Source organism: Tetranychus urticae, chromosome 1 (genome assembly GCF_039701765.1).
Source record: "Tetranychus urticae isolate SD_2017Ah chromosome 1, NJAU_TeUrti_SD_1.0, whole genome shotgun sequence".
In the NCBI taxonomy this organism is placed as follows: Eukaryota; Metazoa; Arthropoda; class Arachnida; order Trombidiformes; family Tetranychidae; genus Tetranychus; species Tetranychus urticae.
The window spans coordinates 24908730-24927283 of NC_142958.1; the positions used below are offsets into that span (position 1 = coordinate 24908730).

Consider the following 18554-nt stretch of genomic DNA (forward strand, 5'->3'; position numbering starts at 1 on the left):
ATTACTCATCTTTATTAATCTTATCAAAGTGTTTGATAAAAATGACAATTTCTAGTGAATTGAGAAATGTTTAAGTTAATTTGAACGTGAAAACTTTTACCATTTTTTGCATACTTTGCAACGGTTTATGATTTAATCTTAATTGAAACGTATTAAATAACCTTTCAATAATCAATGTGAAAGACTGTTTTTATTCAACCTCATAATAACCAAGTGAAATAAAAGCTGAATGAGCAGGATTTCACATTGGGACGTTAGCTGCCAAAGAGTCACTTTATCAAACGAATCAACTCATAAATCAGAAAGAATTAACGAGTAAAACATGAATCAATAAATAAAAATTCTATTGGCGACTTTAGCGTTCCATTTTGCTACAAAAGGCCATCAAAATGCTCCATAATTCCTGGATCAAGTTCAATGATGGGAAAAATTGACTGAAATCAAGCATCTGAGCACCTAGTAACCATTGATAATTGAGTGTTTATACCAATGTTTATAATTCCTGAAGGTCGGTGATGAGTTGGTTAACATTACCCAGAAATCAATGGTTTACTTTGAATAATCTTAAAATGTTAAAATAGATGTAATCAGATAGCTTTTTCACATGGAAACAAGTAATTATCAGAATTAATAAAATAACTAATTGGATCGCAAATCAGAGTACAGTAGTTTATTAAACGCAAAATTTGACCTTATCCTTAGCGCTCATCTTTAAGGCGTTTTTTTCTGGTTAGACTAACTTGTAAGATGATTGCACTTGCTACTTGCAAATGTATTTTAAAAATAAAAACCAGAAACAGAGACCAAGAGTTAAGGTCAAATTTGACCCGGAATCAGATAACATTTGCCTATTTTGACTATAACTTTTGCTTATAACAAGTTGATTTAGCTCACAATGGCTTTAAACCAAAGTATTTTGCAAGTAAACAAAATCTTTGGTTGGTCCGTTTTGTGTGTGACGGTCATTTATCTATGTGTCCATTATTCAAGCTGAGAAGCTTTACAGACCTTTGAACAAAATGACATTCCTCTTGTAGTAACAAAGTTAGTCTTTGCCTTTTCCTTTTCATAAGTTGAAAAAAGTAAAATCAGTAAACAAAATCTCGACACAACGATATAACGCTATGAAAAGAAAGAGACAAAGAAAGAGAAGAGCAAGGAAGATAAAGAAGGAAAGATGAAAAATGAAGACACAGATGATGAAAGAGAGGAAGAGCCAGTGTTTTGAAATGCGAAGCTTTTCAAGTCTGTTTTTCATCTTCACATCGCTCATTGGTTTCTCCTCCTTCTTTCCCTTTCCTTTAGCCTTTTTCTGGATGATGAGGATGAGAGTGATGAGGATGAAGATGAAAATAAAGTTTACTCTCGAAATATCTTTGTAATTACTATTTTGTGCCTTTAACTTAAAATACTGTCAGTTGTAACGAGATGTTTAAAGCTCGTAAGACTTTTTTTTGTACAAAAAAAGTCTGACACTTTTTTAGTATTTTATATTCAATATTTTTGTTTAGTATATTTAATTGTATTAGTGGCAATAATCAGTAGCTGATTGTGTCCATACATTGACTATGGATATAATTAAAATGGGTTCGTGTCAATGGATATTTGGCTGTTTAGTGTTGATTTGCGCTTTCATCCAATTGACTGACCAAGAGGTGCTCAACCCACCTTACTTCAACATTGCTGAGGGACGCAAGATCCAAGCAACTGAAACTTGTGGTGAAAAAGTGGGCAAAGAGTTTTATTGTAAAATTATTGGCTCCATGTGGACAGAAAATGTTGACTTCAATCAAGATCGACTTGTACTTCAGGGTCAAGCTTGTGATTATTGTGATCCAAATGATCCAAAGAAATCTCATCCAGCTGAATATGCAATTGACGGTTCACCTAAATGGTGGCAATCACCTCCATTATCAAGAGGGCCTGATGCAAGTCGAGTTAATTTAACAATTGATTTAGGACAAGTAAGTAACCCTTTCGATTGTCTCCATGAAATACCAGCAGGAGTTACCATGTTGAATGAACTGAGATGAAAGATGAAAAATGTAATGAAGACAACAAAAGTTAGTGTTTTAAAACTTTTCAACAAAATCGTTGATTGGTCATTTGCATGTTTGATTTTCATCAATTGTAAATGAACTTTGGTCTGTATCCAAAAGCAAGTGCAAAAGTACAGTTCTTTGTCTTCATTTATGTTTTCTTCAGAGTTTATGTTTTCTCCTCTGTTGTGCTTTCCCATCTACAGAAAGTCTTGAAAATTAAATATTTAAACAGTCATTTTATGAGGAAAGCTGAGTGAAGTTAAATTTAACTTTTAAAACATCTCGACTCGTTAATAAGATGAGTTTAGGTTAGGCTGCAATTGCAGATAAAACCAGCGGAAATGGATGTTACGAGTGTTTTTGGGCTTATTGCCAAGTTCATCTTAACTATGCGGTTATAGTTAACAAATTAAGATAAGAAACTGTCTAGGAAAATGTTGAAATGCCTTTCAGACCTTCTTATTCAGTTAAAGAACCGAACTCTTTTGATAATTTCAACACATTTTAGCTAATTTTAGCATCATTTTCAACCAATCACATAGTCGTAATTGAAGTCTAGTAATCGATTAATTTTGCCCAACGTTAATATTTCATTGTCATCACGTAATGAGCAATGATAGGCCTTCAGATAAAACAAAGAAGCGAGATAATTTTACTTGCGACAGATCATTTTGACCATTTACATTTAACATTTCTCGAGTTGCAAGTTGACATAACTCAACATTTTCCATGTCACCTTCACCAAATTCATTGATGATTCATGATGACGAGCAATAGCTAAATGTTTATGAATGTTTGTGAATGTTTATAAAAAGAAACAATTGTCTTTCGAGAATCGATTAACACGAATGAGCTACAAGTCAAAATCTGTCAATCTTATGGTTAATGAAAGCATCTAAAGACAAAGATTATCAAATAGAATAGCTTATCTATGAAACCTCTAGCTTTCTCATCTGGTGATTTATCGATTTGGTCGATCGGCTTATTAACCGAACGATTGAATTTCGATTTCGCCTTTCTAACTGTGCTCATAGTTATGTGCTCACTGTTTGGGTTGACTGGGATGATTACACTTGTTACTTCAAAATGTATTTTCAAAACAAGAACCAGAAACAGAGACCGAGAGCAGAGGTCAAATTTTGACCTGTAATCAGATAACATCTGCAAAGTTGACTCACAATTTTTTGCTCTAAACGAAAGGATTTTGCTAGTAAACAAAATCTTTGTTTGGTTTATTTTTGTGTATGACGGTCAAACTTTATGTGTCCATTATTCAAGCTTAAAAGACTTTAAACCTTCACAAAAAATGACAAAGAAAGAGAAGAGCAAGGAAGATAAAGAAGACGAGATGAAAAATGCAATGAAGACAACAAAAGTTAGTGTTTTGAAACCCGAAAATTTCAACAAAATCTTTGGTCATTCGCATGTTGATTCAATCGATCAGTTTAAATTTTCATCAATTGCAAATGAACCTTGGTCTGTATCCAAAAGCAAGTGCAAAAGTACCATTCATGTAATTTCCGTTTTCTCCTCTCCTGTGCTTTCCCATCGCTACAAAAGGTCTTGATAATTAACTAAACAGTCATTTTACGAGGAAAGCTGAGTGAAGTTAAATTTAAACTTTTAAAGCATCTCGACTCGTTAATAAGATGAGTTTAAGTTAGGCTGCAATTGCAGATAAAACCAGCGGAAATGGATGTTACGAGTTGTTTCTGGGCTAATTGCCAAGTTCATCTTAACTATACAATTTTAGCAAGTTGAGCTAAGAAACTGGCTTAGAAAATATTCAAATACTTTATCTTTGTCAGTTACAGAACCCAAACTCTTTGGATAATTGCAACAATTCAAAGATATATTAGAGACAGACTGACAAAAAGATGAAATGAGATGAAATGTCTATGGATCAGATTAATTTATTGAGATAATTTTAGCTACATTTTTTACCAATTACATATTCTTCCTTGAACTTTTCATTTACATCTCATTGAAGTAACAAAGTTGGGTCTTGTTGCTTTGAATCAATCATTAAATCTATAAAAGGGTTACAAAGTATTTCAAAATAATTAACTGGTTAAACAGTTTCCCAGTCTGTTCTCACTCATCTTGAGCTTAAATGGTTACACTTTGCATTCGTCTTTGGTAACTCCTTATACTGGTATAGATCTCATGAATGTCTGCAGATTTCATAGCAAACTTCATTCTGTATGTTTATCATAATTACAGGAATTCCATGTAGCATATGTTTATATTACAATGGCAAACTCGCCTAGACCAGGCGTCTGGGTTCTTGAAAGATCAACTGATAAAGGATCAACGTTTAAACCTTGGATGTATTTTGCTGATTCACGAGAAGAATGTATTAAACAGTTTGGCGAAGAAAGTGTCCAACCATTGGTTAGAGATGATCAAGTAATTTGTGAGACAAAATATTCAAAACTAATTCCACTGGAAAATGGTGAGGTAAGTTGTGTTCAGTCAACACTGTAAAAGTTATTCATTGAGATTAGACTGAAATCATAAGTGTCATTTAATGAACTTGACATCCATTTAAAGTATAAGAGATGCACAGATTGATGAGAAATTCAGAAATATTGAAATCCAAAATGTGGATTAAAACAGTTAAACTATCCTTAGTTACAATTAAGGATAAGCAGTTAGGTTTAAACAAATGGATTTATGAATTTAAAATGCTCTCTATTGGTTGATCTAATATAAATGAATGGCTGCATCTTTTATTGCCCGTTGTATCATTACAATTGTGACTTTGTCATCTTAGATGGTTATATCGCTATTAACTAATCGACCAAACGGAGACAATTTTACCAGTTCAGAAGTTCTTCAGGAATTCACCAAAGCAACTAATGTTCGACTTCGATTTATTAGACCACAAACAACGTTTGGACATTTATGGAATGTTGATCAAACCGTAACTCGTCGTGTAAGTACTCACTTGATATTGTCCATTGAGCTTCACCATCAACATTCAACTAACCAATCTTTTATCGGGATCAGTATTTTTACAGTATTCGGGAAATTAACCTCGGAGGTCGATGTGTATGTAATGGTCATGCCGAGACTTGTGATGTTATAAATCAAACTCAACCAGATAAATTATATTGTGCCTGTCAACACAATACTGCTGGAGCTCAGTGTGAAAGATGTAAACCGCCGTATGTTCAGAAACGCTGGAGACCTGCAACTTCTAGCAATCCATTTGAGTGTGAAGAATGTAATTGTAATAATCATTCGAAACAATGTGAATTTGATTTTGATGTTGAAAGAAACAAGGAGTCTATGGATATTCATGGTAAATATGAAGGTGGAGGTCGCTGTATTGCATGTGATCACAATACTATGGGAGTCAATTGCCATGAATGTAAATTTGGTTACTATCGACCCGAAGGCCGAGCTCTTAATGCAACAAATGTTTGCGTTAAATGCAGTTGCTCCAAGACCAGTCAAACTGGTGGGTGTAATGTAGGTACAGGAATTTGTCAATGCAGAGACAACTTTACCAATGCACCAGCATGCGACAGATGTGCCTATGGTTATTACAATGAACCTGATTGTCCTCGGTGTCCTTGTTATCGTAATGGTACATTGGGTGACATTTGTGATCCAGAAAATGGTCAATGTGTATGCAAAGACCCTTATTCTGGTTCTGATTGTTCATCTTGTGCTGCTGCTTATTGGGGATTCCCTGAATGTCAACGATGCAACTGTGATCAATCTGGTTCCGTTTCTCCAAACTGTAATTCAACCGATGGCCAATGTACTTGTCTGAAACAATTTTCTGGTCGTCAATGTAACTCTTGTTCAATTGGGTTCTTCGGTTATCCCGATTGTCAGGCTTGTAATTGTAATCCATTGGGAACCACTGAAGACATTTGTGATCAAAGTAACGGTGTGTGTAAATGTCGACCCGGTTTTGGTGGGGAAAGGTGTGATGAATGTGAACCAGGCTTTTTTGGTTTCCCTGATTGTAAACCTTGTGCTTGTGATTCAATTGGATCGCTCAATCAAACTTGCAACAAGGATGGTAAATGTTTATGTGCCTCTCATTACGGTGGATCAAAATGTAACCAGTGTAGTCCTGGTTTCTTTGATTTCCCCAAATGCGAACCTTGTGGATGTGATCCTGCCGGTTCGTATGGTACCACCTGTCAAAATGGCATTTGTCAGTGTCGGGAAAACTTTGAAGGAATCAAATGTAACAAGTGTAAGAAAAATTATTACAATTATCCAACCTGTGAAAGCTGTAGCTGTAACCCAGCCGGAGTTGCTCCCAATTTTCCTGGTTGCTCTGAAATAATGTCTGGTAAATTATGCGAATGTAAAGAGCGAGTAACTGGCCGTTATTGTGATACTTGCGCCCCTCACTATAAAAATTTACGAGCTTCCAATCCGGCCGGTTGTGAGCCTTGTCGATGTAACCGAGCTGGTTCAATCAATGGTTTGGATTATTGTGACGGTGAATCTGGTCAATGTGTTTGTAAAGAATCAGTTTCTGGGTTAGCTTGTGATCGGTGTTCTTATGGTTCTTATGCTCTATCAGTCGGTAACTACCTCGGCTGTGTTCCTTGTGATTGTGATGTTGGTGGTTCATGGCGTGGCGTTTGTGACCAAAGAACTGGTTCATGTCAATGTAAATTCAGAATTGAGGGTCGTCGATGTGATCGCCCACAAAAAGCTCATTACTTTTACACAACTTATCAATATCTTTATGAACTAGAGGATGGTCGAGGTGAATATCATAATGTACGTTATGATTACAATGAAACCATTTTCCCTGGATTCTCATGGAAAGGTTATGTCAACTTCCCGGACCTTCAAAAGAAGGTTATAATTGACTTTGTCATTATTCGATCATCATTTTACCGAGTCATATTCAACTACCACAACCCAGGAACAGAACCGATTGTTGGAAATTTAACTCTATCTAATGAAAATGAACCTCCTCAACACATAAAGTTAGTCTTTCCACCGACAACCAAACCTAAAAGATATTTGGTTCCGATGGACAAAGCTTCTCCTCTCTACCTTTTTGCTGCCCAACGACCATGGAAAGCAATTTTAACTGGTGAGGAACCACTTTTAGTCGATTACATTGTTTTCCTACCTCAAGCTTATTTTGAAGCGACCATTCTTCGAGAAAATGTCACAGCAGCTTGCACCATTTCCACTGCCAATTATCAACTTTGTAGACATTATGGATACACCAAGTTCCCCGCAACGGCAGTCACTTATCCAAAAGATGCCACTTACAACAACTTGCTTCAAGACACAAAAGACTCATTTTTAATCGATGCCACTCTATTATCTGACCAGGATCGGGAACACATTTTTGACTTGGAAATTGAAAAGTCACAAAAATATGTTCTCATTTTGAATTATGTTTACCGAGTAACTAATCCACCACCAAAGGGACAAGTGGCTAAATTGACGGTTGAGGTCAACACTCTTAATGGAACGGTAAATATTCCCTTCCAAGTACCGATGTGTCAATATACCTTTTCCTGTCGACACATCGTTTTGAATGAAAAAGCAGCTCCTGTTGAATTTCATCTTGAATCTGGATCACCTTCAGTCAGTGTTAAACTAAACAATGAAATTGGTGAAGCTACTTTTGGTATTTTAGGTTTAGTATTTTTACCTAAAAATGATTGGCACATTGACCATGTTAAACCATCATTGATATGTGTGATGCGCAATTTGACCTGTTTGGATATGTCATTTGATGCAAATACCGATGCAACTAAAATCCCATTCGGACTTCAAGGGAAAGTTGTTCCTGCTTCAAATGGAAGTCCCGAAACTCAAGATCGAAATGTTGATTTGGTTGGAACTGCACCAAGAACACAAAATTATCAACTAATTGTTCACTATTATCAACCCGATCATCCATCATTCGATATCGAGTTGACTTTCCAAAGAACACCAACTTCCCCATCAGAACAAGCAACACTTAGCATTGCTCATTGTCCAAGTAAAAGTGGATGTAGATCCATTGTCAAGTTTAAGAAGCCACTTGGAGTGTTAGAGGAAGGCAAAGAGTTTACTCTAATTTTGATTCCACCCAAAGATCGAGGTGTTACCCTCGACTATTTACTTCTCACTGCTGAAAAGTCATTTTCATCAAATCAACTTGATCTTCCAGTTGTTGATAGATCAACCGAATTCCTTCGCAACTGTGTTCAAGATGCTTTTTACATTGACGATTCTTCTACCGAATTTTGTAAACAAGCTCTATTCACGTTGACCACTGGACACAACAACGGTGGTGCCTTTTGTGGTTGTAATATAACAGGATCGAAAGGGTACACATGTAATCCTCTTGGAGGTCAATGTGACTGTAAACCCAATGTAATTGGAAGGGAATGTAAAGCTTGTCGATCCGAATACTTTGGTTTCCCTGATTGTAAGCCATGTAATTGTAAAGCCAAAAATGCTGCTTATTGTGAACCAGTTACTGGTGAATGTGTTTGCCCAAAGAACGTTGTCGGAGACAATTGTGATCGATGTGCTCCATTAACCTTTGGCTATGATTCCAGAATGGGTTGCGAAGAGTGCAATTGCCATTCAATTGGAGTTAAAGACGGTAATCTTCAGTGTGACTTGCAAACTGGTATTTGTGATTGTAAGGAAAAGTACGATGGTCGAGCTTGTGATCTTTGTAAACCGGGTTACTTTGATTTCCCTACTTGTCGTGTTTGTGCTTGTCATGCTGAAGGAACAACATCCGATATTTGTGACCGTAAATCAGGAACTTGTTATTGTAAGGAAAACACTCTCCGTCCAAATTGTGATGTTTGTAGGAGAGGAACTTATAACCTGGAAAAAAATAACCCACAAGGTTGTACCAAATGTTTCTGTTTCGGAACTACCGAAAACTGTCGAAGCTCTGAGATGAGGATTGCTCCAGTCAAAGTAGACAACTATTCAAATTGGACTGCTGTTGGAATATCATTTAGTGAATCTGGAATGCGTTTCAGTTCCATTGACACTGAATCAAGCTCAACTGAAGCAGAATTCAAAATGAAACCAGTCGCTTTTACCCGTGGAGATCAGAGCGATGTTCAACCAAGTTCTGACGCTAGAAGTAACATTTACTTTAAATTGCCAAAAGAATTCCTCGGAAATCGAATAACTTCATACGGCGGTTTCATTCAATATGTGGTAAATGAACTGCCTTCAGGGTCCTCTTCAGTCGATACTCCAATAACACCCGATATTATTTTAACTGGACGCAATGATTCCATTTCACTGACTCGTGATGAACAACCTGAATCTGCTGGTAACTCGCAAAAGATTGAGATCGAACTTTTAGAGACCAAATTTGTCCATCTGCTTGATTCGACGCCAGTTAGTCGAGCACAGTTCATGACTCTACTTGTTGATTTACAGTCTGTTTACATTCGAGCTTCTTATTTCTCTCCAGTCGAGTTTGTTTCAATCACCAATTTCACCTTTGATTCAGTTTCTAATGAAGCAAGTCCTGATGCACCATTAGCTCTTCGTGTTGAACAGTGCATTTGTCCACCAAATTATCGAGGAAGCTCATGTGAGGAGTGTGCTAGTGGTTATTATCGAGTTCCAACTGGACCATATCTTGGTTCATGTATTCCTTGCGAATGTAATGGCCATTCAAATGAATGTGACCCATTGACAGGAAAATGTTTCAATTGTCAACATGAAACAACCGGTGATCACTGTGAGTTGTGTAAATCAGGTTATTACGGAAATGCAACAATTGGAAAGCCCGACGATTGTTTAATGTGTCCTTGTCCATTACCAAACAATTTCGCTGATTCCTGTGAAATCCGAACCAATGCTCGACTTCAAGCAGAATGGAATTGTAACTGTAAACCTGGTTATAGTGGGCAATTATGTGAGTTCTGTGCGGCTGGTCACTTTGGTTATCCAATGCTTGCTGGCAACTACTGTCAACCATGCAACTGTAATGGTAACACCGATCCAACAGATCCTGGTTCATGTGACTTGTATTCAGGCGAATGTACCAAATGTCTCAACTATACTGCCGGTAAATCTTGTGAGTATTGTGCTGATGGCTATTATGGAGATGCTATTGAACTTAAAGATTGCCGACCTTGCGAGTGTGACGAAACTGGTACAGCAGTTTGTGATAGATATTCTGGAAAATGTGAATGCCATCCTAATGTTGTTGGTAAGTTCATTGATTTATGCAAATCGAATATAAAGTCCTAAACATTTACTAGGTTGACCGTGTTTATTTGCCAATTTTAAATTAAACTTTATTTTTCTTATTCCATTGTTCGCGATCCTAGGCTTAACCTGAATTGATAAATCTTGAAATTAATGCTAATCATTAGATTTTACTGTGGGCTATAAAATATTTTTGTCATAGTCTTATGTTGTAGACTATGACAAAAATAGTCTACTTTATGGACATTTACAATACAATATCAATCAGTTTGTTACTGAAAAGACACATTAAACACAATTGTAACATTTGTTATAAACAAATTGCAACAAATGGCCAGAATCGGGTAAAAATCGTTTTCTACGAAATTATTACTCTTTGAGTTTGTTGGGCTATGAAAGTTGTGTCCATTAGTGCAGTTTGAAAGTTTCTCTGATCAATAGTTATCGAGGAAATCGAGGTCAAAGTTTAAACTTCGATCGCCTTTTGTACAATTGTGGAAGAAGATTTTTGCGTGAAACTAATTTTGCGGATGTAAATTTTGAGGGTCAATCAGAAAATGAACTTATTTAGAGAAATAAAATTTTCTGTTTTTGTAAAACAGATCAAGTTCGATTTTTAGTTAAACCGACTTTTTTCTGTGACCATAAAAGTTAGAAATCTGAAACTTATAAATCGTCCATAAAAATTGTGGGTTCACATTAAGGATCGAATTATTTTTTCAAGTTATCAATAGTTCTTCTGATTTTGGCCATTGTTACTCTAAACTTTGAGCCTCGATATTTCGACAATGGTAGCACCTAAAGTCACCATTCTTTGGTTAAAGTTTAGATTTTGTTATGGCTATGATATATTGAAATACATAATCATCCAAGGTTCTGTGCAAAAAAAGTTATAACATTTCATTACTTATTTTGCCAGATTTTATACTTGATATATAAAGTTAAATGATTGCTCAACACACAAATCTTTTTGTTAGGAAAGTTTCATTATTGACTGAATAAGCTCAGATTTTCTCATGTATTCAGTCATATTTTATTATGGCCCATAACAAAATCTAATGTTTGGTCGAAGAATGGTGATTGTATGTGATATCGTTCTCGAAATATCGAGGCTCAAAGTTTTTAGGTAAATCTCTAAAATTAAGAGAAATTTCGATAAATTGAAAAAAGTATTTGGTCATTGATGTTTACCATCAATATTTACACAAGCACAATAAGTTTCAGATCTCTAACTTTTAACATCAAAGAAAAAAGTCGTTACAACTAAAAATCGAACTTGATCTATTTTACAAAAATAGAAAATGTTATCTCTCAAAATAAGATCATTTAATCGTTAGACATTAAAAGATACATTAGCAGAATCAGTTTCATACAAAAATCTGCTTCCATAGCAGAGGGAAAGGTGATCGAAGTTTCAACTTTGACCTCGATTTTCGAGAAAACTGTACATCGGATGAATCATTTAATAGTACCAATGGACTCAGTTTTTATTTCCCTACTAAACCACTGTAAGTCTCAGTTCTTAATAAAAATTTTCGAGCCTTTGGCATCATCTTTTGCATTTCATTTGCAAGCTTAACCAGAAAAGTGGTTTATCTATACAATATATAAAGTCAAACTATGAAATTTTTGCGGGAAGATTGTGTCCAAACTAAACGGGTTCTAAAGAAAATTTTCACATAGGATGAAAGCCATGATTGAACTACAATCGCAAAAAATAGTTCGAACTTTATCGGAATTCAGGTTACTGAGAAATTAGCGTTCAAACAGGGTAGGGGAAAAAATGCAGAATCCGTATCTTTTACTATTGACTTTGGGGGAAAAACTTTTGGTTTTTCAGGTTGATGGTTTATTGTTGGATTAGAAGGATAAGTAAGACTGTCTTTCGAGTAAAGAGTTAAGTGAAAAATATAGTACCCTAACTGTACAGAAAGATTTCATTCTGTTCAGCTGTATAACCAGATTTATTTTAGTTTTTAGTTTTTCTCATTGACGATGGTTTTTCATCAAGAATTTGAGTCTTTAGATATGGATTGAATTTATTGTATTTCAGTGAAAAAATTACGATCAGTCATGATCGGGGGTTCCACTTGTTTATTTAAATATGAGTTAAGATGCGTTTGTTTTGTTGAATAAGTTGTTTTTCGATCATTTACAACCCAGAAATCACGTCCCACATGCAAAAATGGAAAGTTATTAAATTGATTTGAATTGCTAATTAGTAAAGAATTGGCTGGCAAAAGAAAAGTGATCCTAAGTGATGCCATTGTCGAAACATTTAGGCTCAAAGTTTTAAGACCAATGGTCAAAATCGTGAGAACTGTTGTAAGATTTATAATGAAAAAATATCGATTGATTAGTCTCAATTTGGCAAAATAAACGTGTCCAACCTGGTCAAAACTAACATAATCAGATAATAACTTAATTACAATATTAATTTTTAGGTGATTCTTGTGACGAATGCAAGCCGAACCATTATGGATTCAACACTGGTAAGGGTTGTACTCTCTGTAATTGTTCAATTGCCTCTAAAGGTGAGGATTGTGATTTGGACTCTGGAAACTGTCGATGTCAACCTGGAGTTACTGGACGAACTTGCGATGTTTGTGAAGTCGGTTACTGGAAATATAGCAAATCAGGTTGTGAATCTTGCGGTTGTGTTGAAAAATATTCAAGAGGAGTTGTTTGTAACCAACAAACTGGAAAATGCGAATGTTTACCCGGAGTTGTTGGTGAAAAGTGTGACAAATGTCCCTGGCGTTGGGTATTTGTCGATCGTGAAGGTTGCCTCGAGTGTGGTGAATGTCAACACGCTCTTCTTAACGACACCGATGCATTGGAAAATGACATTATGCCAATCGTCAATGAATTTAGCAACTCTTCATCCGGTATTCACGCAAAGAAAGCGTTCCTCACTTTGAATAACACAGTCACTGAATTTAACAAACAGTTGGCACAAATTATCGAAGGATCTAAAACAATTGACCTGACTCCTCTTGAAACCGAAATGACTAAAATAACAAACGCATCCGACAATTTACCAGCATGGCAAGATCGTCTTTCTCGTCTAGCTGCTGGAGTTGTCATCAAAGTGGATGAAACCAAAGAAAATGCAACACTGATTCGACGCCTAATCAAAAAGGTCAAGTCAGATGTTCAGCTATTGTTTGAACAATTGGATAACGTCGACTATAAATATAACACTCAAGCTGATGAAGAAAGCATTAAGTTTATGATAACTAAAGCAGAAGAAAACAAAAACGCAGTCGAAAGGTTTGGTGCCTTTACAAATGCTCTGAAAACAGTTGCTAATGAAACAGAGTCAACAATGGTTGTTTTGGACAGAGTTGAAGATTACATTGCTCCTTATGTTAATGAAAAGGCCACTTTGAATGAATCTGAATCACGATTGGATCAACTTGAAACCATTTTAACTGATGCTAATGAAAAGATAGTTTCTGCAATGACTATTGCTTTGGATGTACAACGAGGGTTGAATCGAAGTCGGGAAGCTGTTAAAGAAGCTATTGTTCCTCGAAGTAGCTCATTGAAAAATCTAGACTCGGCAATATCTGCAAACTTGAAAGAAGCCAAAACTAGAATTGATTCATCTGAACCCATCATGAAAGAAGCTTCTGGTTCCTTTGATTCTTTAGTAGAAATTTCTAATCGTATTAATGAGAAAAAAGATTCTCTTGAAAAGCTCAACCCTGAAGATGTTCAAGAAACAGAACTACTTGAGATAGTGAAGAAAGCAGGTCAACATGCATCCAGTTTGAATCGTACTGCCACCGATCTTGATTTCATTTTCATGGAAGCCATTAGACAAGGTGATCTCAACCGAACAATGAGAGCTGCTACTGCTTATGAAGTTATTGAAAACTCGATTGAATCTGCCGAGAAATCAATGAACAATGTTATTAGTCGCACGGCTGAGAAACCATGGGAAGGAATACGAGATAAAATATCTGCAACTCGATCAGCCAGTACTGGAAATCGAACCGAAGCAAGTGCTCTCAGAGCTAATATTTTAAATAACGGAGCAACCAGATTGAGCCAATTCAATGAGACTATCCGTTCGAGAGGTATTGAGAGCGGATCACAAGGTGAACAATTGAAGAAAATTGATGAAGATTTAGCGTCAATTGAGATCTCAACTACACCCGATTCGAGTCGCGAAGTGATGGAAATTGCTGAAGCAAGTATCTTTCAGGCAAACAAGGTTTCCGAACGAGTTGATAAACTGATTGATGAAATAAATTCCTTGTCAAATGCAACTAAACAATTAACAGAAGCTGAGAGGAAAGCTTTCATTGATATCCATGAAAGTACATCAATGACTTCATTGTACGGAGAAAGAGGGATTGGACAAAAGATTCGTGATGCAATGGAAAGAGTTACTAAAATGGTTAATTCACTTAATTCATCAAAAAATGAATTAAAGAAATTGAAAGATTCGGTGGTTAAAGCTCGAGACATGGCAAATCGAATTGATGTAGCAATGAGATTGGGAATTGGATCATTTGGTGAATTAAGAAAGCCTGAAAATTTAGATTCTTCAGGAAGTTACAACAAATTATCGCTCAACTTTGCCTCCATTTATCCTGATGGACTCCTTGCTTTTGTTGGTAATGCTAGACGAACTGACAGTCGCCAAGCTCGTCAAACAACTCAAATTCGTGAGACTACAGATGATTACATGGCTCTTATGCTCAGTGATGGAAAGGTTAGAGTTGTTTTAGATTTGGGAAGTGGACCGCAATCCTTAGAAACTGAGGCCAAAGTAAACGATGGACATTGGGTTAACTTGATTGTTGAAAGAATCGGGAAAACATTGAAGATTACCGTAAACAAGGACGAAAAAGAGATTGTCACTCATGGTCACATTGACGGCTTCTCTTCAGTACTTGATTTGAACAATGAACGATCAAGAATATTTATTGGTTTGATTCCAAATAATTATGTTGTTCCCGATACAATTAAAGTAAACGGTTTCAATGGTTCCCTGGCTTATATTACCTTAGGTGATATGCCATTAGGTTTGCTTAACTTCCAAAGGGCATACTTCATCAGCGGTGATTCCTTACCCAATCAACCCCAAGTGAAAGGCGTCCATTTCAATGGCAGAGGATGGGCTTCAACCCAAATCGAAACTGAAAAGTTGTCGCAAATCACCAACATTGTTTTGACGATTAAAACTTATGCTCGCTCTGGTTTAATAATGTTACTTTCTGGACAAAGTGATTACCTCGCTATCCAACTAGATGATGGTAAACCCAAAGCTATTATTGATTTGGGAAGTGGTTATGTGTCCATCACGCACACTGATAAAGTTAATGACGGCTTGGAACATACAATTTCCTTTTCTCGTAAATTCAAAGATATAACTTTGGGTGTTTCTGGTGGAGAGATTATGTCTGCCGAAACGAGCGGTTCACAGGCAACCTTTGAGCTTGACCCAACTCTTTATATTGGTGGACATCCTGATAAACATAACCTTCCTGAAGTCACTGATATTCCGTATGAAGGTTGCTTCAATGAGCTTTCTATTGAAGCCAAGTTGATTGAGCTTGGTAACTCTACCATGATGCCGGGAGTAACGGTTGGCTGTCTTGATTCAGGTGTTAGAGAAGCTGTCTTTGAACCAAACTCACCGGGTTACATCGCAATGCCATTGAGCATTGAAATTGTTGAAAGTGTTCAAATATCTTTCAAATTCAGGACCAATGTTTCAAATGGTTTACTATTCTTTGCTGCCAATCCTGACAAACCAGAAGATTCATTCCTTGCCATCTACATTTCTGATGGCACCCTGGCATTAACAGCTCATCCAGGTCGAACAATCAAATCATCAGGACTTCGTTATGATGACAATGAATGGCATTATGTAATGGCAACAAAGAATGCTTATCAACTTCGAATGGACATTGATGATAGAACTGAAATTAACTTTGATCTAATTGAACCCGTTAACTTGAATATACCATCAGGAACTTTCTATCTTGGTGGAGCGCCAGAAAACTTTATCTCGACTCTTACGTCCAATGGAATTGCTGATAAATTTATTGGCTGCTTGGGCGATGCTGTTGTTCATGATAAATTCCAAGATCTCAGGAAAGCATCCAAAGTAACAGGAGCCACTTTAGTTACATGTAAAGTGATAAGTGACGGTAAACCACGAGAAATAGTTATGCCGGTCGTCACTGATGCACCAACCACAACAACTGCACTAACACCCATAACTCCTGAAACACCTTCAGTCTGTGCTTTACCTTTTAAGAGCATCGACACATCCATGACTGTAGCTTCAGATGGCCGTCGCTTTGGTACTTCATATTACTCTAGAGTTGAACTCAAAATTGGCTCTGATATAATTGGTTCTTTCGTCACTGAATCAACTGTAACCCTTGAGTTCCGATCAACTCCAGCCCTCAGTTTCAACTCTGCCGAACCACTGAGTGGAATTTTATTCTTCCTCGCTGATGCTCAATATGTCGATCTATTTGTACTCTACATGAAACAAGGTAAACTTCACTTTGCCTGGAATGCTGGAAGTGGCTTGGCAACTATACGAGGTGGTGCTCTTGACTGGAACATGGATGATGGTAAATGGCATAAAGTTACTTTTGGTGTTAAAATGAAACAAGGTAAATTGGCCCACGAAAACGGCCAGTTTGTCACTGGCACTTCACCTGGAAGCTCACAAAACCTAAACATAATCTCTCCAGCTTACATTGGTGGCTTGCCTCCAAATGCTGCCGATCGAATCCGAGTTTTACTACAAAATGTAACCAGTTCCTTCCCTGGTTGCATCCGCAATGTTGTCATTGGTAAAACCAAATTCAACTTGGAAGACAGTGAAGCTTCAAATGGCCACAAATTCATCAACACCCCGACTTGCTCAGACAAACTTGAAAGAGGAACCTTTTTCACTGGTCAAAATAGTTATCTTTCTTGTTATGATAGATTCAAGGTTGGAAGCAATGTTGTCATAAGTTTCATGGTAAAACCAAGGAATGTTAGCTCACTTCTCTTAGCTTCATTCGGCCAGCCCGATGAAAAGAACCGCATAACTGATTATCTAATTGCTAAACTAGTCGATGGAGTAATTATAGTAACTGTTGATAATGGTGAAGGGGCTAAAGACTCTGAGATTAAAATGCGAGGCGATTACGCGTCCATCTGTAATGGCGATTGGCATACAATTAAAATTACTAAACTACAAAATGCTCATTTCGTTACCGTCGATGATGAAAGTAATGTTGCTGTTTTTACTCCGGGTGGTGTTAATGTAGCCGATACTTTGACTCCACTCTACTTGGGTGATGTTCCAGACAATTACCGACGTATCTTCCCTGACCTGCCGCCACCTTATATTGGATGTATCAAGGATATTGAAATTTCAAGACCGATGAGCCAAGCAAATAGTCTTCGGACTGATACTTTTGTAGATTGTGAAAACTCAGGAGCTACGGTGGAACTTTGTCCGACAATTTAATCACCTTAATTTTCTAATTAAACACAATTTTCATAAATCCATTGTAAATTTAAATCCATAAATAACTTCACCTTTGCATTTGCAGTAAACTACTTAATCTGTTTTAAACTCAATACCAATGTGCACTTTTGTTGAGTTGACAATTGCCGACCAAGGATAAAAGAGTCATTTTTATGCTAAGTTTGCTTCTGTTAATCAACTTGATCAATTGAAACTTTTTAATCAACATTCTAAACCAAAAGAATTGAATTTAAAACAAAAGGTTGACAAATGTATTGAGTATTTTACTGTATAAATTGTAATTCTAGAAAACTTTTATTGTTATTATATATTGCCAACATAATTAATGCATCTGCGCTTCCAAAATGAATTCATTTTAAACTCATAATCAGTCTTGAATAAAATTTAAAATTGAGATTTGAAAGCTTTGGTAAACATCCAATTTCGTTCATTTGCACTTCATTTTGGTTGTTAGCAAAATTAACACAAATGGAGCAAAAATGGGTAAAAATTTATTTCTTTGAGATTTAGACTGTTAAAGTCATGAATATGAGTCCATTTGTGTGATTTGAAGATTTCTGCTGGTTAACAGTTTTTGCGAAAATTGAGTTCGAAGTTTAAACTTTAAAAGCTTTTTGTAGGATTATGGAAAGAGGACTTTTTTATGAAACTCATTTGCCTGATGTATCTTTTGATGTCAACCAAGAAATATATTTATTTTGAGAAATAAAAGTTTTCTTTTTTCTGTAAAACAGATTAGTTCGATTTTAAGTTAAACCGACCGCATTCTGTGACCATAAGAGTTTGAGAGCTGAAACTTTGCATTTGTC

The 18554-nt window shown here is 36.3% G+C and overlaps 1 protein-coding gene across 1 annotated transcript; it reads left to right on the top strand.

Annotated features, from left to right (window-relative positions):
* The first annotated feature begins 1273 nt into the window (after positions 1–1273).
* Positions 1274–18148, top strand: LanA (laminin subunit alpha). Its single transcript, XM_089267907.1, has 5 exons — positions 1274–1964; positions 4266–4502; positions 4819–4980; positions 5055–10227; positions 12671–18148. Exons 1-5 carry the CDS (start codon positions 1569–1571, stop codon positions 17722–17724), a joined length of 11022 nt encoding a protein of 3673 aa, XP_089124033.1. The 5' UTR covers positions 1274–1568; the 3' UTR covers positions 17725–18148.
* The last annotated feature ends 406 nt before the right edge of the window (positions 18149–18554 follow it).

Bases quoted from the DNA above. Each gene is read 5' to 3' on its own strand.
- LanA (XM_089267907.1), top strand. From the start codon at position 1,569: ATGGATATAATTAAAATGGGTTCGTGTCAATGGATATTTGGCTGTTTA. The intron at 4,981-5,054 runs GTAAGTACTCAC...TATCGGGATCAG, and splicing joins ATCAAACCGTAACTCGTCGT to TATTTTTACAGTATTCGGGA. The intron at 10,228-12,670 runs GTAAGTTCATTG...ATTAATTTTTAG, and splicing joins ATGCCATCCTAATGTTGTTG to GTGATTCTTGTGACGAATGC.